We start from the raw sequence: 27827 nt of genomic DNA on the forward strand, positions 1-27827 counted from the left end.
GTTACAAGTGAAGAAATCTGCAAGTCTCTTCATAATTACAGTAAATAACCCACTCTGCAGTCTAGAAACTCAAACAGCATTTTTCATCTTCAGATTAAAAATGTAACAGAAAACCTCATGGCTAAGCAGAACGAAAACGAGAGTGATGTAAAAAGCATGACTGAAATCAAGACACATTTACTATCTCATCATTTACGGCCTGCTGTGGCTTAAGATGTCTTATTTAAAATCTGTTCTCTCTCTTTTTCCTTGTCCTGTCCAATCAGAACAAAAGACAAGCTGAAATGGTTTTAAATGTTAAGACCATGATCTTCAATGCTGGCTCTGTTGCTAGAAGTTAAATTCTTACCCAATCCATTAAAGGGCACTGGTTTCCCATGTCATATCTAGTTTTGATCACAGCAGACAAGTGGGAAACAATAAAAACAGACATAATGTGAAACAGATTTTTAGCTTTCTGCTTGATTTTTTTTTTTTTTTGCATTTGCTTTTCAGTTTTGAAAATATCTGAGTTTCTCAGTTCCTGTTGGAAAACCTTGCCTTTAAAACAAGATGCTATATAAATAGTAGTGTGCTGTAAGAGTGCTGACGTGGATTGAGTGGCTAAAGTTCCTCATGGTGGTTGGTGATATTTCAAAGGAAGACTTACAAAGTTTGTGAGCAGATCCATTTCTAAACAGACTGGATGAAATCTATCCTGGAAAAGCTCCTTCCCTGATTCAGTGCATCTCACTCGGAGCATGTGTTGACTGATTCTAGGGCCAAGTCAACCCACCAAGGTGAAACTTCATTAAAAAAAACCCAACCAACCAACCAACCAAAAACCAACAAACCAAAAAACAAGAGGCTAAGTCGTCAGAGAGTTGTAACTGATGTGAAGAGTGATGTTAATCTGTTACCTAATAGACTAAAACAGGAGGCATGAAGCCAAACTGACGTGCCTGATTAAAAATCTACTCAAGCAGGCTCCGTAACTGGAGAAAAAGGGTTAAGAGATCCAGGGACTGACATTTCTATTCTACACTGTTTTCCTTTAGTTCAGCATCAAACAAGGTCAAGACTACTGCTGTACTCAGTTTCATACTGCATTAGCAACATCTTGCTTGCATGCTTAGCAAGGCCTTACTTACAATAAGTTCCCCCAAGCAGAATCAGGGTCTATTAAATTAGTTTCGATGAAGCATCACATCGTGATGACATGCAGTAAATACTAAATTAGATCTTTAGTACGTAAATCACATAACTGCATATTTAGAAGTGTCCCTCACAGCAAGGGTTCGCAGACAGCACTGTAATTGTGCTGCCCAACAAGGCAATGCTATCCCAGGCTACCAGCTTGCATGCATGGTGATGAGCAATCTCCTGGAATGCTGGCCCTGTGAGAGGGGAAGAGGAATTAACCATGTTTTAAAGTTTGAAGTCAGTGATCAAAAGTCATTGTTCCATTGTGCATTCTTCTGCCCATGACCGCCTCGAATTACTCGGCAAACGTAAATGAGGCTAGAAAAGAGGGGAAGCAGTTTAAAAGGCCTTGAAAGATGTATTTGATTTTTGCTGGATTTTTGAGACTTTGGAGATGTCATTTCACAAACTATAGGGTGGAAGTTCAAGGAAATCTTTGTTAGTAAGAGGAAAAAGTAAAAAAACCCCAAACCTCAAAAACCCAAACAAGACACAGCAGGGGGAAAAAAGGAAAAGGTAGTGGCAAAGGTTGAGGGTTTGGAGTAGTTACACCTCTATCTGCAAACTCTTTCTGAAAGCTGCTGACAGAGCTTTGGCATCAGATCATATCCTAACTGCTGATTAACATAGCACTGTTTTATATTTAACTCAGGCCAGAGCAGGAGGGGCTGGGGGTGGGGTTGCACTGCTTATAAGGGGAGCACGGCAGGAACAATGTTCTTCTGTGTCGGTTCCCTCCGTCTCCCAGCCCAGCTGCACTTCTTTTGATCATTCACTTTTCCTCCAAATGCATGTTGTCTTTAATTAATTGAGTGTCTCGTGGAAAGCGAGGTGGGGGAGACGGGCAGAGAACAGCTATAGCTACACAATTAAAATACAAACCAAGTCTGCTGAGTTTACTGAATGCAAGTGCTGAAGTGACTAATAAGCTTTTTTATGGTTAATGTTTTGCTCTGAGAACAGACCCGGGAGCAGACATGGAGGGCATGGATTTTGAGGATGAGAAGTCCAAGAGGTACTGCATGAAGACAAAGCATGTGGCTGTCATCTGTGGCGTCGTGGTCGTTGTAGGTCTTGCCGTGGGGCTTGGCGTGGGATTGAGCAGACCTAAATCTCAGCAACCTTCAGAGGGAACAGATCAGCCCACAAACCCTCCTGCCCCAGTGGATTTGGGTCCCTGTCCTCCTAAAAATGATGAGACTGGAGACTGGAGACATTTTAGGCTACCCACTTACGTCAAGCCTGTCCACTATGATCTGGAAATGAAGCCTGAAATGGAGACAGACATTTACACTGGGACGGTCAATATTTCTATAGCTTTGGAACAATCTACCAGCTACCTGTGGCTCCACCTGCGAGAGACCAAGATTACAGAAATGCCCACGCTCTGGAAATCCTCAGGACAGCAAATTGCTCTGAATGACTGCTTTGAGTACAAGCCGCAAGAGTACATAGTGATGAAGGCAGAAGCAGAGCTCTCTGTCGCTAATGAAAGTGATCCCTATATACTCACCCTGAAGTTCCAAGGCTGGCTGAATGGTTCCCTGGTTGGGTTTTATAGGACCACCTACACTGAGAACGGACAGATCAAGTAAAGCAGTTTTTATTTTATTTATTAAACTTTCTTCTCTATTTCTACTTGCTTAGGCCTGCTCTATTCCTGTTACAGCTTCTCAGTCTTGTCTCTCACCAACTTGCTGACATTTCTGGGCTGTTCTTTAATTTTCTCATTCCCCTAAGGAAGATGCTGTATTCAAAACCCTTTGGCTGTTGACAAGTGAATGTGGGCTGGAAACATGAGGGGTTTGTTATTATTCTGAAAAACTTTTTCAAACTCTAATGGTCCCAGGTTACCTTCGAGCTTTACAAATGGATCCCTCAGAGAGCTGGAGGGATCGAGGCCTGGTTTCATCTCTGCAGTACAATAAATAGCATACAGCTCCCACCACTCTCTCCTGTCACTCCCCAAGGTAACAGTTTTGGTGTAAAATGCCCTTGTGATACTTTTCCTGACATCATGCCTCCTTGATGTTGTAAGCCTGAGGAATATCCAAACCAGAACTTCGTTGTCCTTCCTGCAGCTGGTTTAAATTATGGGTAGGAAAGTCCAAATGATGAAGGTTATCTTCGACTTGTTTTTTTTGTGCTCCAGCTCTTCCTTTTTAATATACCAATAGTTATTGAAAGATTACAAAGCCTCTGCCAGCTCAGTTAACCCGTTCCACTTCCTAGGTTTGCACTACTTCAAAGTGGAAACTTGAAAAAGCTGTTGCCCACTGCTCAGAGGCATTTCTTCGCAGCTAACTTAAGGAAAGGACACTCAACCATTTTCCAATATTTACATTTCTGAAGTGACTCATTCCAGCCTTTACAGCTACAAGATAAACTTGGCTAGATCTTTGCAAGGCCCTGTAGCAAGAACATGGAGACAAACACTAGTGTGTTTTCACGGCACTTGTTTGCCCTCCTAGGACAATGGTGTCATGAGTGAGAGTCGCATCGTCTCCATTCATCCACTGACAGGCAATGCTGGGAACAGCAGCAGTGGCAGGCACCAGCAGCAGCAAATCCAAGAGGCAGAGGAAAAAGGAAGCACTGATTTTTCATACTTAAACATAGTTATCTGATCTGGGAAGCAGCCACGTAAAGAACAGCTCAAACCCCAGCCAGCTCTTTTACCTCTTGTTTTTCTCCATCTACCACCTCAGTAGTGCTCTGACTTGGAAGGTGCTTTGCTTTTATACTTTGAGCATCTGACATCCCCATAGCAGTTTTAAAGTGTAACCTCTTAGCATCTTTTAAGTTGAGGTGTGTCACTTCCTTTTTATTGGTGAAGGATACCTAGATATTAAATGAATTGCCCCAGGTCTGTCACAACACCAGAAGAGCAGGACCAGAACGCAGGTGTCTTGAGTCACAGAGCAGGAGAAATGAGTGCCCATCCCTCAAATCCAGATAGTGTAGGAAGACAAGCACCAAGCATCTGACGTCAGGAAGAAAGGAGAACTTCATAAGCTAAAGAAAGCACAAAATGTGAGCTCACTTTGAGAGGGTTGCTACTTCTTGATTTGGATGCTGGAAGCTACAATTGCAAGGATGATCCTAGCCAGCAGTAAATACTCAATACAGAAAGGAACTTAAGTGTGTGAGTTTGTTTGTCAGGCTTGGGAAGGGCTCTAACAAGAATGAGTGAATGGCGATTTCTCCAATGCTTTTCGTGTGGTTACGTTTGGGCAGATTGTTTGTGGGGCTGGAAGAGGTGATGTGTGTGGTAGTAATAAGTACAGCTTTGAAACGAAAGCAACCACCAGACAAGTGGTGCTGCAATCACCAGCCAAGTTGCTGCTATGTGGCATGAGGACAGGTGATAGGACGGGATGAGGAATGATGGCGAGGGAAGGGTTTTATTGCTTATCAAAACTGCATTTTTCCCTGGCTTTCTACTCAAAACCGACGCTGACTGGAATTAACTTTTTTATTTCGCCTTTGCCTGAGGCAGACATCACCCTTGGCAAATTTCAAGCCAAATAGGGTTTTTTTTTTGTCATGTTGTAAGTAAATACAAATCAGATCAGGTAACAGCAGAAGTCAAGCAAGGCTATTAATAGTGGAGGTTAGAGAGAAGGGGGCTGAGGTGAAAAAATCAGAGCCGATGTGTAATTAACCTACTCCCCCACCCCTTCTGGGCAGTGTTAGAAGCAGCAGGACCTTTTGAGAGAGTTAATAGCACTGGAAAGTCAGCTCCCAGAGCTGAGCTGCTCCCCAGCTGTCTATCTGTGAAGGCAGAGGTTTGCCAAAGCATTGCTATAATGCCTTTTGTTTACAAACTGGGCACATGTCCCAGCTCTGCTGTTGCTTAGATGGAAATCTCCCACCACATTTTGTGGAAAACAGGTAGACATGTGCTGAACATGCCTGCAAATCTGGGATCCTTGGGAGGCGTAGGGAGAAGAATGCCTCATTTGGGAATCCTGTTCAGACAGATCTCACAATCCCCGTCAGGACAAAGGTGCTTTTGGACATGCCCAGAAGCAGATCTTGAGATACCTTGGGAACACAACTATTTAAATTGACGTGTGTGTGTGGTTAGGGAGCAGGAAAGCAGAAACTTTGAGAATGCAGAGTATAGACATAGACCTGCCTATATCCTCCTGTGGGTGCCTGAATCCAGCTGTAAGAACTGAAGTCCTTTGGTAAAGCTATTCCTCTGCCTGCGTATTTCATTTCCCTGTTGATGAAAGGGGAATGACAGTCCTTCCCTACTTTGCATGATGCAGTGAGCATAAATATGTTACAGTTGTGTTATTTTCAGATATTAGGGAAAGGAGCACAACAACAGTCCTTGCCTGGTGTAATGGGTTCTTTTAACTCTAGTTCCTCTCAAGGAATGTGCTAAAACCCCCTTTTATTTTCTCCTTAATATTACAGGTAATACAAACATGTCACAGCAGCTGGTTTTGATTTTGCATTACTATTAGTGACAAGGTATGGCTTCCCTCTTACAGGAATTTTCTCTGTCCTCCATAAGAGGAGAACAAGAGGCTTGTAAAAGATACTCAACTGGGCACATTTCTAACAGGGACACTTACATTTAGGATTTTATTGATTAGGGAAAGGCAAAACATTCTTTAGTGTACAGAAGTAGCACTCCTGGATTTCTTCCTCAAGGAGAAAATTTTCTGAGAAGCAGCAATGAATCTGAATTTCGGGAAAGACTAGGAGAAAAATGATTTAATTAGCTCAAGGGGAGGGGTTTTTGCAGTAACCCCCTGTGCTTTGTGGGGAACAAAAAAAGAAAAGGGAAATTCTTCATGGTTCTAAATGCAGCACTGTTTTATTTTGGGAACAACAGCTGGATGCAGTCTCAGCCAGATCTTCACTTATTACTGTGATATTTACAACCATCACCTCTAGTTCACATTTAAAGCTCTGGACACCAATAGCAAGTAGAAGGGCAGAAGCCACCAAGCAGTGAAGAAAATCTTATCTAAAAACTACGTTATACAATTTGAAAGGGAATTACAACATTTCATGTTTCTAGTGCCACTTCTATGAGTGCCATAGCCTGGAGTTCTCACCATCTATCCCGCAGGAACGGGAGTGCTAAGGTTTTGCACTGCTGATATCTGTCTGCCTCCACAAATATATGAGGATAGATGGATTATCACCTTATAAATCAACAGAGATATCACGGTGTTATCAGTCTGTAGGAACAAGATATAAATGTGTCAAAGTAATAGCCAATTTTTTAAGCAATAGCTGTGAAGCATTGCCCTGGGGACTTGAAGTTAACTTAATTGTGAAATAGCTTTCAAATCCTACAAAAAGTAGAGAGTGACATCAAACAATTTACCAAGTAAAAGAAACTCTGTTGAGCCTGAAGTTATGTTAAGGTGAATGTTCATTACACTTTCTGCCCATGAACTTTTGAGTTACTGTTCCAATTGAACATGAATGGTAAGAACCCAGACATATAACCTCCATCAGGCTTGTAAATGACCCTTGCTGCTACAAGTTCCTAATGACCAGTTTAGTATTTAACCTTCACAGGGAAATGCCAAGGGCAACAGAAACATTGAAAAATTGGTTGTCAAGTGAGCTTGTAGGATTGCTGCAGATGTGTAATTTATGATGTACTCTTTTAATTACTTTTTGGAAAGAAAAACTACCTTAATATAGTTGGAGCAGCTGTAGAAGTGCTGTCAGAAAATGCTCAACATTCCAGATTAATTGAAGAAGCATCTGTGATCCTTTTCACCATCAATCACTGGAGAATACGCTCTGCCACTGGATGGTTCACTAATGGGGGAGCCCGATGTCACTCTGAGATGCAAGCACATGATATGAACGTTCACAACCTTCACCTTATTTTTTTACATGACCCTTATTGTCTACCTCCTCCCGTTGATTTTGCATAACTGACATGACTTTCTAAACTCCCCAACACAGCTACCACAGCATCAGTAATGTACTAGGATGTTCACCTGAACTTCCCATGCTTTCTCCAACAGTTTCATTAATGGAGTCAGGGGAGCGTAACAGCAGCAGCAGAAAACTGTACATGGTAACTGCAGAAAAAGAAACACACAAGCAGGATGAGATTTTAGGGGCACTTAAACAATTCCAAGGTGTCTTCTCAGGAGATGTTCAAGACCCCAATCCCAAGATATGCTCTAGTGGGTAAATAACACATGGAGTGACTTAAGTAAACATCCCTATACCAGGACCTTAATTTCCTTTCAGATGATACTATCAGTAGTTTATTTTAGGCAGAAAAATCAATGGGAAACTCATCAGGAAGGTGAGCAAAATTTTTACCATCCATGAGGGGGCATTCCTATCTTATTGCCTGGCTCCTAAGAATATTTGATGATAAACAATTGGCTTTAGCTTTTGCTCTGAAACCCAGAGGATGTTGACGACAGACTTTGAGGTATAGATGTTACACATGCCTACATGATATCAGCTTGTGCATTTCTGATGTCACCTACTTTTATGAATGGACAAGCAGACATAAATATTTGTAGTTGACTTTAGTTTGTGAAATTGCTAAAAGTTATGCTTAGAAATTGCAGATAAGATTTAAAAGGTATATAATGAAAGCTTGCCAATGTGTTGTTTGTTTAAGGAGCATTGCAGCTACTGATCATGAGCCAACAGATGCACGGAAATCATTCCCTTGCTTTGACGAGCCCAACAGAAAGGCAACTTACAACATATCTATCATCCATCAAGATGAGTACCAAGCACTCTCAAACATGCCGGTACAGGTACGTATTTCCCAACTCTGCTGCCTATGTGGAATGGTTCTGTAAAGACACTGGAAAGGTAGCATGGATTGCAAGGTCCTTGCGCATTCACAGACTCTACCACCCCGACACTGTAAAGCTAATGGTTAACAAATATTCCATAAAACAGGACTGGTTGGTTGGTTAGGACTCCCAGCTGTCCACCAGCACACAACATAGCAATACAGAGCCAAAGCCAAAGCGGAAATGAAATGTCTCTTCTGTCTTTAACTAGCTGGCCCTCTATTCGAATACTCCAGATAAACATCCCCTACTAACTATAAATAGGTAATAGCAGGTTCTTCAGTCAAACCAGGTGGGCTCTGAGAAGGAATACTCTGGAAGACAGCTGCTTCCCAGATGGGAAGTCTAAAATAATCACCGAAACTGCATAGTGGTCCAAAGCAAGGGTCTGCTGGTCACAATCTAATGGCAAAGGATCATGCTAGCAAGAAAGTCTAGGATTATTATTTTTAATAATACATGATCTGAAATCCTATCTGTCAGCTCATGGGTGTGGATGCTTGTCAACCCACCATGCCTGTAATTTCCTAAATAATTTATTTCTGGATTTGGTGGGTCAAATTCCAAGTTTTGTACGAAATTCAGTGTCATCAATCATCTACCTCTGGGCCTTCTGGAAGAAGACTGAATGGCTTTCAGCTGAGAGAGTTTTTAATGAATACTTTAACTGAATATGTAGTCCAATGTATAATTTCTAATGAACATGTTCTGAAGTGGGAGATAAAGTGCCAAGTTTTTTAAAAAAAGAAAAAATAAAAAAAGAGCTTCCAGCCTCCAGGCTGTTGACATTTGCATCTTCCCAATCCTCCCCCACCCAGAAAACAAAGATCTGCTTTACTGTGTACTGTTTTATTTAGAGTCCCCCTAAACCTTAACTATCCCCTAGCAATGCAGCTGAGAGAACTACTACCAACCTGACACAGCTGCCTCCCAGACCCTTTGCAAATTTAAAGCTCTAATCTATTGTTATTAAAAATATTTCTATGATACCTAAAAAAGCACCAGGCACTTTGATGAACAACACATGAAAGGAGAGTGATTGCTGTACCGTTCCTCACAGACCTCAGATAAGCGAGGGTATTGGCAAGGAAGGTGAGGGGATGAGACTAGATGTTATCAAGACTTAGTGGGTTTTGAGATTTACTTTACACCTTTACATGTGGACCTTGCCTCTAGTATGGACACAAAAGTACAAGCTTTCAAAGGGCTAGCTACCACTTGTTAATTTGCTAAAATCCAAATACAGGCAGGAAAATATAGATTATGCTGGGTTCATATTCAGATTTGACTAACGGATGACAGGACGGTACTTCATCTGATGTGCTCACAAGGTCAGTAGCTCTGATCTTAGCAGCGAAAGATCTTTGGGAAATCTTCTCAATGGATAGAAATGTAATAGTTCGTAAATGCAAGGCACGTTGTGTGTTACACATCCTGTAGTAGTTTTGGTGGTGTGGAGCTTTAAAATCAACACGGCAAAATCAGCTCAGCAAAATTAGGAACTTGCACATTTCATTTGCACTTTTCACTGGAGTGAATTTTTTTTTACTTTTTTTTCACTGAAGTTCTGACTTTGTTGAAAGAACAGAAGACACCAAAATAGAGTCAAAATGAGTCAAATAATGGAAAAGTAGGTTGCGAATATCTCTGTGAAAAGGGGTTTGTGAATATATCTGTGAAAAGCTTTTTGTGCTCATGGAATCATATTACCTGTAACATTCACTATCTGTGCTTTATTTCTATTGTATTTATAACACACAAATCTTGTGAAGTATTCTGGCTCTAGTAGAAGGTTAGTGTCTTTTATATGCTGTTTACTTTTGTGTTAAGTCAGTCATCCAGTCAGAAGGACAAAAAATTATCAGACAGGCAATAGCAGATAATGAATAGCAGAAATAAATATCTACAGGATGAATCGCATAAGCAGGTTGCAGGTTTGGTCATATAGTTCAGTTGAGAGTTAGGGACATTTGGGAAAATCAGGAATACTTTTTAATTGATTTACAAAATAAAAACTATGATTAGCACTAAACCTTATGTACATTTAAACAACCCACCAATTAGCAGTGCTAATTTGTATCTGAAAGAGTTCAGGATAAATTAATTCTTTATCCTGAGTAGAATCTCTGCAATCCCTGACTCCTACATGATGCATGTATTTAAAAGAGAAGAGGATTCAATCTGTTCTCTGGTCTGTCCAAGGTGATGTTTTTTTATGCAACTATTTCAAGAACAAAACACCCTAGCATACACTGGAAAACTCCTGTTGGCAAAATTCGTGTGCATGTGAATGATTTCAAATCATTGATGAAAATTAGAACCAGGTAAACTTATTTAGTACAGAAAAACAAAGTCCCATTTTGTGTATTATAGTATTGCAGAAAAAACATTTTGTCTGTTCTCATGCCATCAGCAATGAGATGCCAGAAGAGGTGAACCTGGAGAAGTGATTTGTCATTCCTATGTAGTTGCAGCCTTCATAGAAATATTGTACCCTCTTCTGCGTGTGTTTGCAATTCCAAAAATCAAATTAATTATTTTACCGTTTCTGCAGCAAATCGTACAGCTGGGTGGTGGCTGGACTCGAACAACTTTTGAGAAGTCAGTTCCGATGAGCACTTACTTGGTATGCTTTGCAGTGCACCAGTTTCAGTGGGTAGAGAGAACATCTGACAGCGGAAAACCTGTAAGTCCTGTTGCAACCTGAATATGATTCAGATGACAGACGTACTGTGATTTGCACGTTAAAAAAAAAAAAAATCTCTTTTTATAATACAAATGGTAACATATTTTTGCCTTTCCTATAGCCTATTTTATGCAGCCTATTTTATCAAAGTAGGTGTTCACAGTAGCCCCTCTGACCTTGACTACATACAGTGTTTTGCAGTCCTTCCCTGTCTCCCATCCTGGTCAGTACCTCCCGTACAGGCACACGGGTGTGGAAGCAGCACTATTTCTCCAACCTCATCCCTGGCTTGGAGCCCAGAGTCTGAGGGAATGTACAAGTCCAGGGATATAAGAGATTCACAGGCCATGGATACAAATACTTTACAGTTTTCTCTAAGTTAAAAGGTGTAAATCTATGCACTTGGTGTCTTCCTGTTTACAATCACGGAGATGCAGGACTACAATGCTATGTGCCATTAGGTCCTGGCTCTAATATTCTTTATTTTACAACAGTGGCTAAAGGCAGCTGCCCAGTGCAAGTTCTTTACAAATAAGTATAGAAGCAATAGTGCCTGCCTAAACAGCTGGATATTTGGTAGGTGTCCTAATAAAGTCAGTATGTTTGAATCTTAATCCATAAAATTAAAATAGCTCCTTTATTTAGATGCAATAGGCAGTCCAATCCTGTTCGTGCTTAGATTCAAATGTCCTGAAGGTGCAGCTGATCAGACATAATGAGAGCACAAGACCTTACATTGAGTCACAACCTGAAAGCCTAAATACAGCTTGCCCCTCAACATACACTCCTCATTCAGCCTAAACCTAGCCTGGGATGCTCAACCCACTGTTAATTATTATTGGTTTACATCTTTTTTTCACCTGAGACAGAGGATGATCCCAGGGCTGTATGCTCTTGCTGCTTCCCCTTCCTTTCGCCTTAGGGGGGTAACACCTGGTCTTGGGCTTCAGCTGAGCTGGCAGCGCTTTCCTCCTCTTCAGGAGGCAGTGACACCAACAGACAGGGAACCGAGAGCAAAGCCCCAGCCAGACCATTGCTCCCCTGGCAAGTGAGCTCTTCCTGAATTTCTCTATCCGAAAAAGCTCAGCAATTCCTTCCCTGCTTAAGGCTGTCCACTGATGTGAAAATCTGCCTTTTATAAATCTCCAAAGTGCTGATCCAGTTCTTAGCAAAGACTTCCCAGCATAGCACTGTACTGAGGCCTCCCTCCTCTACGCCCTCACTAGCATCATGCTGTACGCTTATATTATTCCTTGACAAATAACTAAGGCTAAATAACACTTAGCCAAGCGAATTGAGCCTGGTTTGAGATAGCGATGCAATATTCTTAGATCCCTGCTGTTAGGCTGAGTACTTTGCAAAACAGGAGAATGTTTTAGGCCACCCAGCCACACAATTTTGTTAACTAGATGCTCTTCAGTGTGGCAGCTCTATTCACTGTCATGGACAGGACTTTGGTTATTTGATATTCTCCAGATATTCTCTAGAGTTTAGTTATTTTAAGAATCAGAATTTGTGCAGCTTTTGTAGAACATAGTGCAGTAGGAAAGAAAAAGTGCTGAAGACATATGTAAAACTATTTTCTAGATGTAAAAGTTAACACTCTCTGCTTGTCCATGACATGCTCCAGAATATGGCTCTGAGGTCAATATTTGGATTTTTTTCCCCAAGCAAAACAGTAAAGCCCACAATGTTCCTGACTGGTTGTAGCTTTTCTAAATAGAAGGAAGTGTTCACCAAAATACGTAATTAAAGCGTGTGTGTGTGTAGAAGCAGGGGTATTCGTGTCAGTACAGAGGTTGCCTGAAGAAATGTCTTCTAATTCAGGCCTTGGTTACTACATATTTTATTAATGCTGTTCACTAAACAATGTCTGAGGACTTGCCTGCACTAGAAAACTTGGGTTTTAAGTAAGGTTAAAATCATAACCGTTTCCTTTCTCTTAGCATGGACGTAGTTTTATCAATATAAAGTATATATGTAAGATTGTTTTTAACTAAGGGAGCCACATAAATTCCATCACTAAAATTTACCTTTTCCCCAGGAAAACTAGGCTATCTTTAGATAGAGTTTTTAATCAGATATTTAGAAAGTCCTCCTCCTAACCAAACAGTTCCTTTCCAAAAAACTTTGAAGCCCATCCAAGCAACGAGGCATTTAGATTCACTGACTGCTGAAAAGAACATTCCATAGTTTGCTGTGTAAATTGCTAGCAATAAATCCCTCATCCAACAGAAAGTATCCATGTGATCCATATATTGCTTTCATAAACAACAGCAACAACATACAGCTCACATGACACAGTAAATTATTTAAAAACTCTGCCGTTTGCTCTGAAAGCCATTGCCCTAACAAAGACATTAATGGAATCAATGGTAAGAAATGTGCCTACAGCTGGAAACGATGCTTCTGAGCTGGTTACCTGTCAGGTACCAAATGTCTGGTTTGGAAAATCACAGAGGAGATTATACAAATGAAACCCAAAGTCAGTTCTAGTGCATGCTGAAGATTTTGGAAACCGTTAATATGGATCAGCTAGGGGACTGCTAAATTGGGTAAAGAGCTTACTGAAGTGGAAATTGCAGATTGTAATTGCAAACAGACCCTGAGGGAAATCCCCTGGCTGGAATAGATTCCCAATTGAATTTCATAAGCTTTTTTTGGTTTTGTTTTTTCATCCCAGCTTTATTTCTGACCACTTTCCCATCCTCCCCTCTCATTGGAGGAAGTGTAATTTCATGGTATTGAAATCAATGTGTTGTCAGCCTCCAGGAGGGCTCCTAGAATAGTCTGGCTCCTTTGCTCAGTTTGGACCCTAAACTCCTGGCTGTAAGACAGCATTGAGGGGTAAATAAGCAACACCAACACAGCCAGAAGAATGTGGCCCATTCACAAGAGACGCAGAGCCTGCACAATGAGATTGACTGGTTTTCCTAAAGCCAGAAACTTCACTCCATATAAGGATCTCTTACTTTTCACACTGGAGATTTTTGGGAAGAGTGAACAGCCTATAGCTCCTGCCAGTGGACACTCCAGTGCTATGGCTCTGCTGTGGGGCAGAGATCTGTGTGACCTTTGGGACAAAGAGACTGAGGGAAAGACCCCCAAAAGACTCCATAAATTCTGAAGTCAAACTTTGTCTTCATGATGTGGAGTTAACATCGCAAAAGGCTTTTTCAAGCTGTAGGTCTCCTCATCATGGTTATGGGTGCCACAAGGACTCTAGTCTTCCAGGGCTTGAGGTCTCGTATTGCTTGACAGTAATAGCTAAATCAGTCCCAGGCACCAAGCCTCAGGGATGGGAAGGTCAGCACTCAATACACCATTTTTTGCATTCAGAAGAAAAAAGCATGCTCAGATATGCAAGAGGAGCACAGAAATGGTCACTCATCGCACACAGGGCTACCAAATGTGCCGGTTTTCCTCGACCTGCATTGTGGTTTAACCCCAGCCAGCAACTAAGCACCACAGAACCACTTGCTCACTCCCCCCAGTGGGATGGGGGAGTAAAGGGTAAAATTGGAAGGGTAAAAGTGACTAAACCCATGAGTTGAGATAAAGATAGTTTACCAGGGAAAGCAAAAGCCATGCCCACAAGCAAAGCAAACCAAGGAATCCATTCCCCACTTCCCATGGGCAGGCAGGGGTTCAGCCATCTCCAGGAAAGCAGGGCTCCATCACATGGAATGGTGACTTGGGAAGACAAACACCATCACTCCCAAAGTCACTCTCTTCCTCCTCCTTCTTCCCCCAGCTTTTATTACTGAGCATGATGTCATATAGTGTGGGATATCCCTGGGGTCATTGGGGTCAGCTGTCCCGGCCGTGTCCCCTCCCAACTCCTTGTGCCCCCCCAGCCTCCTCACTGGTGGGGTGAGAGGCAGAAGAGGCCTTGGCTCTGGGTAAGCCCTGCTCAGCAGTAAGGAAAACATCCCTGTGTTATCAACGCTGTTTCCAGCACAAATCCAAAACACAGCTCCATACCACCTACTATGAAGAAAATTAATTCTACCCCAGCCAAAACCAGCACAACCTGCCTGGTGGGAAGACAGAGATGATTTTTGTCTGGGATTTCCAGAGGTGCAGCAGCCCAGCAGGCACCATAGCTGTGACTGGGTGGCTGTATGGCCTGAGGTCCTGGGCAAAAAGCCACATGACCTGTATGGGCCAGCATGTCCGGGAAAAGCTACAGATCTGGTAAACACACTGTCTTCAAAAGGTCTGAGATCTTCAAACATACAAGGACAAGAAGAAATTATGATGATAGTAGGTAGGAAAGGCAGGAAGAAATTCAAGAAAATAAGGTGTTATGGGCTTTGGACTCATTTCAGGATAGATGTGTTCCTAAAGAATGGTCTGACGGGATCAGTCCAGATCAATGAACTTCTCAGAAAACGTGGATTCCCTTTGGTTGTGCTTGCCCAGCCTTCCTTCTTGAAAAAAACAGGCCTTGAGGAAGGAGGGGCTGGTACACATCCAGAACCTGCTCCAAGCTTGGCCACTGTGAGCTTCTGAACATGGGTCTTGCTAGTTTTACAATTTAGGCATACTGTGGAAAGCGTGCACAGATTATATTGACTCGGTCTCTCTTATGTACAACATTTGAAAAACTTTGTTGAATAAATGTGTTAGGGAACAGAATTCAGTGTTCAGGACAGTCTCTTACAGAAAACCTGCAGTGTTATACGTATGTATGTGAAATGACTTTTCAGTTCTTGCCACCTAATTTCTTTCAACTGAAGACTGCTCTAATTGTCTCTCTGTATTTTACAGCTGAGAGTTTACGCCCAGCCACTGCAAATACACACGGCAGAATATGCAGCAAATGTAACAAAAATTGTATTCGACTTCTTTGAAGAGTACTTTAATTTGAGCTATTCTCTTCCAAAACTAGGTGATTATTATTACTTACGTTTTTCATTTTGTTAATTCACTGTCATGGTTCTGTTTCTCCTACAGATCTCTGTGCTTTGGTGGAAAACAGCATGAAAGCATTTGGTTGCTAACTGCTGATTTTATGTCAGGATGTTTTAAAACTGTACCCATGTAGTTCAAGATGTTCTTAAATGTCATGATGGGAGGGTTGGTCTCAGTTTAGTTACCAGTTCTCACAGTTCAGTTTGCTGAACTGAAGCACTGGTCCTGGCGTGGTTATTTTAAAGTGTCTTGTGGAAAATCAGGGGAAAGCATTGGTGTCATCAGCAAAGGAACATCATGAGCTAAAATAGAGCCAGAAGAAATTTGAGAAAAATATGTACCACTTCCATGGGAACTTCTGGACAAAAGTCAGCAGTGAGATAAGTGAAGATGTAAACTGCCAGAAAGTATGTCATACTATTTATTGACCTTAGTGCAAAGTGGGTGTGTATCCACTTCTTAGAAAGATGAATGTGGTGCAGCATATAATTTCTAGTTTCTACTGCTGGGCTAAATAAAGACCCAGAGTTAAATAAAAGTGGGCACACTGTCAAATTTTGCCCATGGTTACAAAACAAGCAAAGAAAAAGTAGTGCAGTCGGGCACCCTTCAGCTTGGGCTAGCTGGACTTTGGATCTGATTTGTGCAGTTTGAACTAATAAAGTTGGGAATGTAATCAAAGTTTTGGAAATGCCTCCCCCTAAGACCTCCAAAGAGGTAATTCAGTTAGGTTCATGAACTTAAAAGGATGGAAAAATATTAACCACAAACAAGTTAAGGCAATGTAATGGGGAAAACAAAACAAAAGAAATCAAAACTTTGAAGACAATTAACAATGCTATGCAAACCTTTTATTGGCTATTCATACATGTACCTATCAGGCTAACCTGTATTACTTTAACAATAGATTTTTACCTCCTCCTTTCAAAACATCATCTGTTTGCATTTCAATGACAACTGAATTAGGGAAACCAGTACAGTATATTGTTCTTTCACACACAGGTCCCCAGTAATAACTGGGACTATATCTCACCTATGCTTCATATTCAAACTTTCATTTGCATGAAAGCCTGGTGACTTTGCCACAACAGTGTATGGATAGGGGCCTGTCTGTGCTACAGCGTGGACTGGTAACTCCAGGTCAGCAGTATCGGAGGGCAGACGCTCTTGCAGATTTTATACTGTTTTTCTCAGAATGTCTATTTGTTGGATCACAAATCTTGACTTCCCATGTTGTTCCCTCAGTATTAGATGTTGTCTAGACCAAACCTGATGAATCAGATATGTTTCTGCATAATGGTTTATTTAAATATTGTATTTCACATTGATTTATGGCTTCTGGCATTGCCATTCTCTTTGTGATCCTCATTTTGACTGTCAGTGAAGCCCTTGACAGACTATCAGCTTTGATTCTGTAATCAAGTTGTTTGAATTAAAATAAGTAATTCCTATCTTCTGTTAGAGTGGAGTGAGGGTTGTTTGTTCTAGTCAGTTTTAAATCCATCTGTACTTTTCCACTAACCCACATAGAAAGGCTCTGGTCACTATTTGCAGAAGAATATGCCAGACCAATTGAGTTCACAAGTCTCATTTAAACCTGTATTGATTACTGACCATAAATGAGTGATGCCCACAAATTGCCAGGAACATAAGCAGATGTTGTTCAAGGCATGGGGGACTTACTTCAGTTAACATGTCAATAAATATTTTTAATACAACAGTGTGACAAACAATGACATGCCTCATTATGCTACAGATAGTTTCAAGAGGTTTACTGCCTACAGCACATCCCCAGCCAATACTACTAATTTCTGGAACCAAAATTAAGTAACGTATGATACGCACGCTCCCAGGAGGTGGCATAGCATCACCTTGCAGGACAGATCTTCAGCTAGTGCAACTGATCCTAGCTCTATTAATGTCAGCAGAGCCAGGGCGCTTGCTATCAGCTGCTGTAGGCCAGTTCTCTGCTTTTTAAACACAGACTATAGACTGCACTCCGCAGCAGTAAGCCAGAACCACAAATGGTAAGCAGAACAGGCTGTGAATACACAGAAAGAGGACAAGCTACGTGGCTTAAAGGATACAGTGGTAATCATGTTGTCTTTCTTTCAATGTAGATAAAATAGCTATTCCAGATTTCGGGACAGGTGCTATGGAGAACTGGGGGCTGATCACATACAGAGAAACAAACCTGCTGTATGACCCCAATGAGTCGGCCACTTCCAACAAACAGAGAGTAGCTGCTGTGGTAGCCCACGAGCTCGTTCATCAGGTACATTTTAGGACACAATTAATTTTTACAGTGCTTCACATGTGTACTCGCAACGTTTTAATCTTGGAAATACTGTCATTAACTCTGTCTCGGGATCTTCTACATGTGCTCACAATTTGATTGCAAAATATCACGTTAAAACAGTTCCCTGTTAGAGCTTTAAAGTACCATAACTACTGCCTTTGATTTTTTCTCTGGAAGTTAGATGCTTGGGTCCAGACTATGAGCTAGATTATGAAAATCTGTCTGAAATGCCTTAAAGGAACTAATTTGCATGTGCAGATGTCTCTCTTGGGCAAGCAAATAGGGACAACTATACACTGTGGAGGCTGTCTGAAAACATATCCTTACAAGTAGAAATCATCAAATCAAGAGGAAAAAACTAAAAATATTTTCAGTGGCACATGAATCATTAGCAATCTCCCCAGTAATATGTAATTTTATAATAAAAGTGATGTTTTAACACAAGGCGAGGCCTGAATTCCTATTTAAACCCCAGAATTATGATAATTTTCATCTGGCAACAGGAAGAAAAGTGAACGAATGAATGTTCTATGTGGAGATGTGAGATACTGAAATGTACATTTGCCATTTAACTAACACTACATCTTTCAATGTTTGTAATTGTAGTGGTTTGGAAATATTGTGACCATGGACTGGTGGGATGACTTGTGGCTAAATGAAGGATTTGCCAGTTATTTTGAGTTCCTGGGAGTAAATGCTGCAGAACCAGATTGGCAAATGGTAATTAATTCTGCCTTGTGGAGGGTTGGTGGGGCTGGGGGGAGCATTTTGGATGGGAGTAAAAATTAGACGAGAATGATTAAGACTTAAAGTATATTTATAGAAAACTAACATAGCGCTGTGCAACATAAAGAAAAAGTTGCTTTAAGCTTTTCCACCTACCTATGTTATGGTCTGAAACTAGTCAAAGTAAACTTTGTAAAGTTTTAGTCTGCAGGGAAAAGTCATTTTTTTTAACGAGTCAAGTGTTTCATTGTTATTATTACAGCAAATAATACCTAGGTGGATTCTGGACAGAGCCTTAGCAATTTAGCAAGGTTGTTTACAGGTCTAACCCTGGAAGATGGAGATTCCCCTTTGTTTATTTAGTTGGGCTGTATTGTCTTTTCACGGGACTTGTCTTAGGATAGTTACCTGACCTGGTGAGGATTAGGAACCTGGGCCTGTCTCCACAGCTTGGACTATTCGTCAAGGAAAATATCAGATCGCCCATGCAGCTGCAGCTAGCATTTGAAGTGTCATTTCAAATGCTCCAACTCAGACAATCTCCGCACAGCGCAAAAAGAGGTGGTGATAGTGGATGGCCCACAGCGCTAACAGTGCAGCAAAACCAACTCCAGTCACTTCAAGGGGGGTTGCAGACGAAGAGGGTAGCCTTAAATATGCATTATACTCTAAGGAATGGTAACAGTGTGTGAGTAAAGGGAGGTTTCTTGCTCTCTCCTTCCTCCCCTCCCAAACAGATGTGATGGTGCATAGCATGCGTATTTCCCCCCGCTGCCCAGGTGTAATGAGATTCTGGCTACTAGAAAATACATAACATATGCCAGTGGAAGGAAGCAGGGTAGGTTTTGCATAGGTTGAGCCCGTTGTCAAAATCTGCTAGCCCCTGAACCTCGGGACTTTAGAAGCAGGCGGTGCCTACTCAGTGCTTCCCCTGCCTCGTTCTCTGCTCCCCATAAATATGTCTTCTCATCCATGTTCTGTGAGGCTGAGAACAAAATCATTCCTGGGTCACTTCCTTTACACTTTGAAGTAGAGGATCTGTTGTGCTGACTATAGAAGAAAAATCTTAATTACTGAGCCTAAAATTTAAAAGACCTTTTTTTATCTAAACACCAAATTCACTTAAGATCTAGAGCCATTTCAGTGTTATCATCCAGCGAATATTAGAAGAGGAAAACTAAAGAGAAATTTAGTCTTTTTTGGTCAATATTGATTATGAAGTAAGGGGATTTTGACTGCAGGCCACTTAATCTTTTAAAAATTAAAAAAATATATATAATCACTTTAAAAAAATTATAAGCCTTGGGCTGGGGAACCCTGCCTCCTTCCTCCCTCCTTCCCTCCCTCCCCAGCTCCATTTTGCAAGAGGAGCCCATAATGCTTTGCAGATACTGTCACACTGCTGAAATTGGTAACACAGGCTCCTTTTTTTTGCCTGCTGTGGGGGTTTTTGTGTTATTACACACATGGGAAGACAGGATTTGCAAAAGGCAATTTATCTTAGTTAAGGCAAAAATGTATCCCTCCCTTCTCAGATGTAAAGTAAGGTTTGCAAGTCCTTCTTTAGAGGAGGTGAAATTTCATTTCATTTCATTTCCAACTGCCTCCGCCTAAAGAAGCAGTTCAAGCTACTTATTTTGTGAAGTTAGGCGTATAGTTCTGTCTTTGTTTCAATTCTAACATCTTCTCTTTCTCAGCTTGAACAGGTTTTAATTGACGACGTACTTCCTGTAATGAAGGATGACTCTTTGCTGTCTTCCCACCCAATTGTGGTCAACGTGTCATCGCCAGCTGAAATCACCTCTGTGTTTGATGGGATATCCTACAGTAAGGTAGAATATCCTCCTGTTGTGACTTTGGATGGATAGAAAGTGGAGGCTTGGGAGAGGAGATAAAAGTCAGGGGAGCTCATAGTCGTAACTCCTAACCCACTTGGGCTGTGTCTGTGTGGATCTTTTTTCTGGGACATTCCCGACTGTTGTTACGGATGATTCAGTCAAAAGCAACTGCGAGAGGAGCGGTGCGGCCAGAGCCTCGGTCAGCCATGTGCGCCATGCAAACCTGCTCACAGCATGCAGAGGTGCAGGAAAATCAGTGTCAGCAGCTTCTGGTGCTAGAGTTGTTGATTTTAAAATTATCCTAAAGCAGATACTAAGCACACCCCTCTCCCATCACCTCATGTGCTGATGCAGCCCAGTTATGTCAAGCCTCATAATCTAACGCAAGGGCAGATGATGCAAGGGCAGATGTCCAGGTGTCCTCTCTCCTCTCTCTCACTTCCCCATCACACCTTCGGGACAGAATAACTTCTATTTTGAGGAAGCAAGGCAGGGAACCAAGCAGTGAAAACAGGAAAGTAACTTTTTGTGTCATGTTGCTTACAGTACCCCAGCCACCCAAGAAGCCTTGGCAAAGATGGGTTACACCAGCCCCTACTGGCACTGGTGCTAAACTGGGAGATAAGTTAGCTCTGCTTTTCACTGAGAGTTGTGGAGCTCAGGACTGGCTTGGAGTACAGTAGTCTGTAGCCCAGGGGGTGGCAGAGGACACCCCATTAGGTATTTGACAAGCTTTTCACTCATCCTGAGGCCATCCCTGTCAGAGGTGGTGGGGACCTGTGCCTGTAAAGGCTTTCTCAGGAGCCAGCTGGAACTGACTGGAAGAATACCCTGGGTCTGTTTGAGCAGCAAGATGCTGGGATGCTGGTGCCGTCCAACCGTTGCTGTGACCAGGGTGCACAGAGGCCTCCCTGAGCCCACGGCCTCTGGTAGTATTGCCTGTGTGGGGTGGCAGCCAGGAGCTCAGGGCTTGTGGAAAAGTGAAGTCCAGAGCATTAGAGAGGCCAGCAGCCGTGCCAAGGGTCACCACCTTGATGTGGTCGGCAGGATCCAGGCTAGGAGGCAGAAGCCAGCTCGTCTCCCTCCGTATCAGATACAGCCAAAGGTGTTTTGTCCTTAGACAGCCCTTAGACATGGAACAAAGCAGGTCTCCCTGAGTCTCTCTGGTATCTAACCAAGGAGTCCCTTGACTCAAGCACCCTGACAACACTGTTGCTGGTAGTTATTTTTCTCAGTGCATTGAGAGACAAGTCTGAAGAAGCACAGGAGGAAACACTCCTGTCCCTCTTCCCTCTCACCACCACATATGCCACCAAGGTGAGGAAGGAGCTGGCACTCTGCTCACTCTCTCCTCAACCAGCCACCTCCCATGTGGCTTCTGACCCTGATACACCATGTTTGTGTTGACAGCGTCTTGTATGACTCTCTCAATGTTTCCTGTCTGATGCCGTAACAAGTTTCCACTGAACACACAAAATCCACCACTAAATCCTGCTTGTTGCTTTCTCTCCAAGCTCCCATTATCAGCAAAACATAAAGTTTATATTGCATTGACTTTAGCTTTAGCTGTGCTAGAGTCTGTATCCGCAGATACTACTTTTATTAGCTAGACTTGATCCATCCATTTCCAACAGTTTTCTGTTTTCAATTGTTAAATCCTCTATTCAACAATACAACCAGTATTTATTGCATCATAAATGCCTCACAGGCAAATCATAAACCATGTGAAAACCTGCATTGTGTAACACTGTTCTTAAATCAAACTAACGAAAGTCAAAAGACTAAATCAAATACTCTGGACCAAAATTTATTTCAGTGGTGAGCTAAGCAAGAGACATACTTTTGCATGGTCTCAGAAAAACAATGGAGAAAAAAAATCGTAGCTTTTACTCATCTCTCTGTGCCTAGATAATTGCTACATGAACTCATTTTTTTTTTAAGCAAAAACACTTGAGGACTCATGCATTGTTTGGGAACAGTCTGCTTAGGATATAATTTGGCTTGGGATATAATTTGGCTTGAATGAGAAAGTCTTCGTGTAGATTTAGCTCAAATTACTGTTGGTATTTATACATAAATGCGTGACAAAATTAACTTGTTTCTTTTTGGCTTTATTTTGGCTTCTCTTTTGCATTTTTCTTATAAAAACAATCTCCTCATGATAATATTCATCACTAAACAAATAAAGCATAATTTGGAATGCTCTCTGTTAGTTTTACCAAAGCAATTACAGGGTTTATACAATCCTAAAACTCTAATGAATTGCCTGAGGGTCTGTGGAGTCACCGCGGTGTATGCTGTAAGGGAACCTTTAACTGCTATATGATCAGTAGGGCATTATGCACCTAGGAAAGCTGTACTAGAGTAGAGCTGGTAACTACACAATTAATGTATTTAACTTTTTCAGTCTGCTCTTAAAAAGTAATTGCATCTCACCTCTTTTCCTGTTTAATTCTCTCTCCTGGTTTGAAAGATTCTGTTAAAGTAACAATGAGATTTTTTTGTCTCTGTTGTTTGAACATTGATTACCTTTTCAGAAAACAGATACTTAAATAAGTTCTGCTAGAAATTTGCCCTTGGATCCCCACACTTTTGGAACCTCCCAGCTAAAGAAGTTTAGGATTAAACGTTCCACATTTCTGCCACATACAATCTTGTCATATACTTGGCAATTACTACAACTCTCTAGGAGAAGTTATGTGGGTGTTAATAAAAGACTCCCCCCCACATCCCCATCAGACAAGGTCAGCTATTCAAATTAAGGTCACTTTCCTGAACCTTCCCAAATAGTTGAAAGAAAGGAAAATTATTAAAACACTGGAGTTCCTACAACTAGTGATTTTGTTAGGATGAGTTTTTCTCAAACGCAGTCCATCACGGACCTCAGAGGATTGACAAGAGTAGGGCAAAGAGACTGAAAAGCAGTAGTAGAAGATGCAAGGGGCTAACTACAAATTGCAATTTAAAGCAAAAGAAATCTCCACCGTTCCCAAATGTATGCACAAGTGCGTATTTCTACTCTGACTTTTAATAAAAATGGAGCGGGATGGTCTATGAGAGGTGATAACAGATAAGAAGTGGCTGACAGACAAAGCTGAGGAACTGAGGTACCCTAGTGCATACACGTGGCCTTATGCTCACCGTTAATCCTAAGCAGCCTTATGAGTACCACTAATGGATATCTGTTCTAAATTTTACTGAATCTTTTTTGAACATATTTCATGGCAAACACATTCAATTACTGTATCAGAAAAGAGTCATCTGCTGACCACCTTGACTCTGCAACAATAGTCTGGAAAGCAGTTTGAGGCATATCTGTTCAAACAGTCCCTCTGCCGTGACTTGTGCAGTCAAATTGTTATTCTCAGACATGTAAATAGGGGAGACAGGATTTACTGAGAATTCAGATAACATTCTTGGTTTTGTGAGACAACTGGATTTTTAAACTATTCATAGCATTAGGCTCTCAGCTGCCCTCTGATTTAGTTCAGAAAATTAAAACATGCTAATCCTAAAATCGTATTTTGCATTTTATATTGGGTTTGCACTGCTTTTGTTCTGCATCATTTTGTGCCCACTCTGTTCTTTGTTCCACATGACTCTTCTACTTCTCTCTCCTGTCTTCCCTTTGTTTCTTTCTTCTTTCAAGGTCCTAGTTGTTTTTTTTCTCTGTGACACCCAAGTAAGTAACTTCTCTGATCCCAATTCTACCCTGCTTCAGAGGCCAAAGCTCTTACACCAGTCCTCAGCAAAGCTCATTCTGAATCTTGAGATGGCATCCCACACATGGAAAGCCCCAGGCTTGCAGCATTTTGGGAGTTCACTACCTGCTGGGCATTCAGCCGAAGTCAGTTCCTCGATCAGGCGGTCCTGCTGGACAGGGCTCGTTCCCCAGCTGCCCTCACACCTCTCCAGTTCAAAGTGAAAGAGGGAGCCTGGCTCACACAAACTGGTAGAGCGGCAGGACAGTAACCCCCAGCAGCAGGCTCGGGAGCCCTTTGCTGGCACAGCTGGACTTGGAAACGGGCATCTGATCACAGCTGAAGACCAACTCTCACATCCAGATTTAAGCGCAGGCAGGCAGGCAGGCATGCCGTGCCACACGGCTCTTAGAAAAACCACTTCCTTAGTCAGATGGATGGTTTCTATTTTTGCCTTATAAAATATTCATTCACATGTTGCTTTTTAGATGAACGGAAATCCAGTGTTAAAGCAGCGTGGAATGACCTTTTCCCTTTGTCCTCAGGGTGCATCAATCCTCAGAATGCTTCGAGACTGGATTACACCAGACCTCTTCCAGAAAGGCTGTCAGGTAAGGGTGGCACCGAAACACACCAGAAACGCAGCCCATCCTCGCGTGCCAGTAGCAAAGCCTTTGTTCAAAAAATTAATATCAGAGATCCTAGTGTTAGTAGCAAAAGTATTCAGTGCATTTCAGTACTGAGTGGACAACGTCAAGGGGAAGAAGTTCCATACTCCCACAGAAGCAGGAAGGGGAACTGCATTAAGATTTGATAGCCTGCCAGTAAGGACCTAAATTCATGACAGCTTTTAGCGGAGAAACCTCCTCCACCTCACTGTTATCCTGTTGTCAGCTAGGATCCCCTCGTTCAGCTGTAAAGTATGCCTGCAGCTTCATACGGCCATGATCCTCCAACCCACCCAAGCCTGCTAGGCAGGGGCACTCTTACAGGCATCGGCTCACCTGTGCCCCGATGCAGGGACACCCAGCCCTAGAGAGCCGAGGTAACGCAGAGTAGAAAAGGGAGATATTGCACAGTTTTCATACTCCTTTCTCGTGGAGGAAAAAATTTAATGCTACAAAATTATGGAAAGAAAAAATGGGAGAAAGGAGCCCTCCCAGAAAGAGGAAAATTATCCACCCTTTCCTCTAAACCGACATGTGTTGTCTCTGAAGAGACAGCGCAGGTTTAGCACATTTGTTCTTATCTCCCTCCCCCTCTGGAGAGCACATTTACGGGCTGCTACAAGACAGTTGTATTTTCCTTTCTTTTCCCTTTCACGTATTCAATCAGGACAGAAAACACAGCCGCCTTGTCCCCAAAGGACTAACACTGCCCTCTGCTCAGAGCCCCCACGAACACGGCAGTAGGCAGCTGTGCGTCACAGCGAGACAAACAGCGCCACCTACTGCCTAAACACCGCCGGGACCCGGCTAACAGCGCAGGGGAGCACGGGCTGAGCAGCCAGGCAAGGCAGAGGACAGCAGCAGGGTTCAGGAGGTGCGAACACTTCGCTGAACACCATTGTTCCTGTAACAGTCATTTTTGATCACAACTTCGAGGTCACTAGGCTTTCCTCCTTCCACTCTGAGTCCACAGCTAGTGAAATCTCCTGAAATAGCTTCCTCCTCCTAAACAACCTCTTAGGTTAGACAGAAAGTTGCAACAGGGTATGCTGGTGTCCGTTCAAACAAAACCCAAAGAACTCCTCAAGTACACATTTATTTCGTGCTAACAAGCCACACTGGAAAATGCTGATTTTTAGCGTTGTGGGATGCATTGGAAAGCAAAGGAACTTCATCAGCTGAATACTGATCCGTTTAACCTCCTACTGGCAATACTACCACCCACGGATAGATACTCTGTACGACTCATCTGGGCTCTCTGTGTCTCTGTACAACTGAGTATGCGTATTGTTTTCATAGGCAAAGAAGAAAAACCCGGTAGTATTTTCACAGTCTTCTACCTCTCTCTAGGCATATTTGAAGAAACACTATTTCCAGAATGCCAAGACACAGCAATTTTGGGAAGCTCTGGAAGAGGTATGTTTTGCAGCAACCCAAACCCTTGCTAATAAATGTTTCCTGTCTCACCCACTGATTTCAGTTACCCAAACTGTTATATTCCGTAGCTCTTCTGTCAATGAGAGATCACAACCTAGGCAGCCTCCCAATATATTCCAACACACCTTATTTCTAGCAAATACATATTAGTGCCTCATTTTTTGGCATAGGACTGTGGGAGTGGAATAAGAAACAAGAAAGGGGGCCTTGCTAACAAACAGCCTGCTACTGAAACATTTCCCCCGCAACTCAAACTCATTTCATGGGTGAAAACACCCCTCATCCACCACACATATGCACCCCATACTCTCCCTTATCTCTAACCAGTTTCAGCGGTTTGAGAGCTCTCAACAGTCTACATTCCCAAGTAATTTTGGCACTCATCTCTGCCTCTAGCTTCTGAGTCCCACTTAGGTCATTCTCTGTGCCACCATCTTCTGATCTTTCCTTTTCCTTGAGGGTAGGCTGTTTCTTTCCATCTATCTCATTACCCACAAAAGCCCACCTGGATACTACCAGGTTCTTCCCCTGATATTTCCTTTCCTGTCCTTTCACTGTGGACACTCACATGGACCAAGCTGCACTTTTGTGTCTCCTTTCAAGTTCCCATCTTATCCTTGGTCCCAGACTTCTTCCTGCTCAGCAGGACTTCTTCTTCCTGCTCTCTCTCTGGTGCTTTATATCTTCACATCATCTACCTTGTTTGAAGAAGGAAGCAGTGACCCTAGATCCCTGCGCTCACAGGTGGCATCCTAGAGAGGCAGTGGCAGCTTTCTTCAGCTCCGGTCTCTAGGACAGGAGTTCATGATCCACAGAATGGATCAAATTTTACATTAGTGCAGCTGCTGGTGGTTGATACTGGTTCCTCCTTCACACTCAAAACAGGACATGCTGCAAGGAGACTTCTGGCTTTGCAAAGTCTCTTTATGTCCTTTCTGTCCTGTTCAGTTATTTCTTCAGAAAAAATGGGGAGATCTTAAAGCATGCAAGGGGCCTCAAATGTTCCTCAGTATTTCTTGTCCATGTTACTGGCCAGTCTCCTGCCCACATACTTCTCATTTCTTCTGTGTTCAAGTTTCCAGTTCATTCCTTCTTTAAATGACAGGTACCATAAAACGATTTAATGGAGGGGGTTTTGTACTGAACCTGCTCTTTCCTCTGCCTCTTTCTGCTCTTCTTTCTCTCAATATCAGAGATATTTAATTTTTTTTCCTCTTTGGATGGAATTTGCTTTTTCATTGCAACCTTCTTCCATCATTCATAGGCAAGTAATAAACCCGTGAAGGAAGTCATGGACACATGGACTAGGCAGATGGGCTACCCTGTTTTGGATATGGGAAGTAATTCAGTATTTACACAAAAACGTTTTCTGTTGGATCCCAATGCAAATGCTTCTCATCCTCCTTCTGACCTTGGGTAAGTTCCTGCTGTAAATGTCTATCCAAAACAGGTGGAAATACTGTACAGATACTCTCTTCAACTGACATATACATAGGCGCTGTTATATCAATTCTTGCTAAACTTCCTCTCAGCATTTGTTTTTAAAAAGAAACCAGCAGGA

General features: G+C 42.2%; 1 protein-coding gene across 1 annotated transcript in view; it reads left to right on the forward strand.

Moving 5' to 3' along the window:
* The first annotated feature begins 1918 nt into the window (after window positions 1-1918).
* The window catches only part of ENPEP (glutamyl aminopeptidase (aminopeptidase A)), a 37028-nt gene continuing 11119 nt past the window's right edge, over window positions 1919-27827 (forward strand). The window contains exons 1-10 of the mRNA XM_009694979.1: window positions 1919-2773; window positions 7811-7952; window positions 10549-10680; window positions 15454-15574; window positions 17718-17872; window positions 18503-18616; window positions 20320-20454; window positions 24707-24772; window positions 26180-26245; window positions 27531-27682. Coding sequence (XP_009693281.1) covers window positions 2160-2773; window positions 7811-7952; window positions 10549-10680; window positions 15454-15574; window positions 17718-17872; window positions 18503-18616; window positions 20320-20454; window positions 24707-24772; window positions 26180-26245; window positions 27531-27682 — 1697 coding nt within the window. The 5' untranslated portion in view covers window positions 1919-2159. The remainder of the gene's footprint in view (window positions 2774-7810; window positions 7953-10548; window positions 10681-15453; window positions 15575-17717; window positions 17873-18502; window positions 18617-20319; window positions 20455-24706; window positions 24773-26179; window positions 26246-27530; window positions 27683-27827) is intronic.

Source organism: Cariama cristata, unplaced genomic scaffold (assembly GCF_000690535.1).
Source record: "Cariama cristata isolate BGI_N322 unplaced genomic scaffold, ASM69053v1 scaffold3130, whole genome shotgun sequence".
Taxonomy (NCBI): domain Eukaryota; kingdom Metazoa; phylum Chordata; class Aves; order Cariamiformes; family Cariamidae; genus Cariama; species Cariama cristata.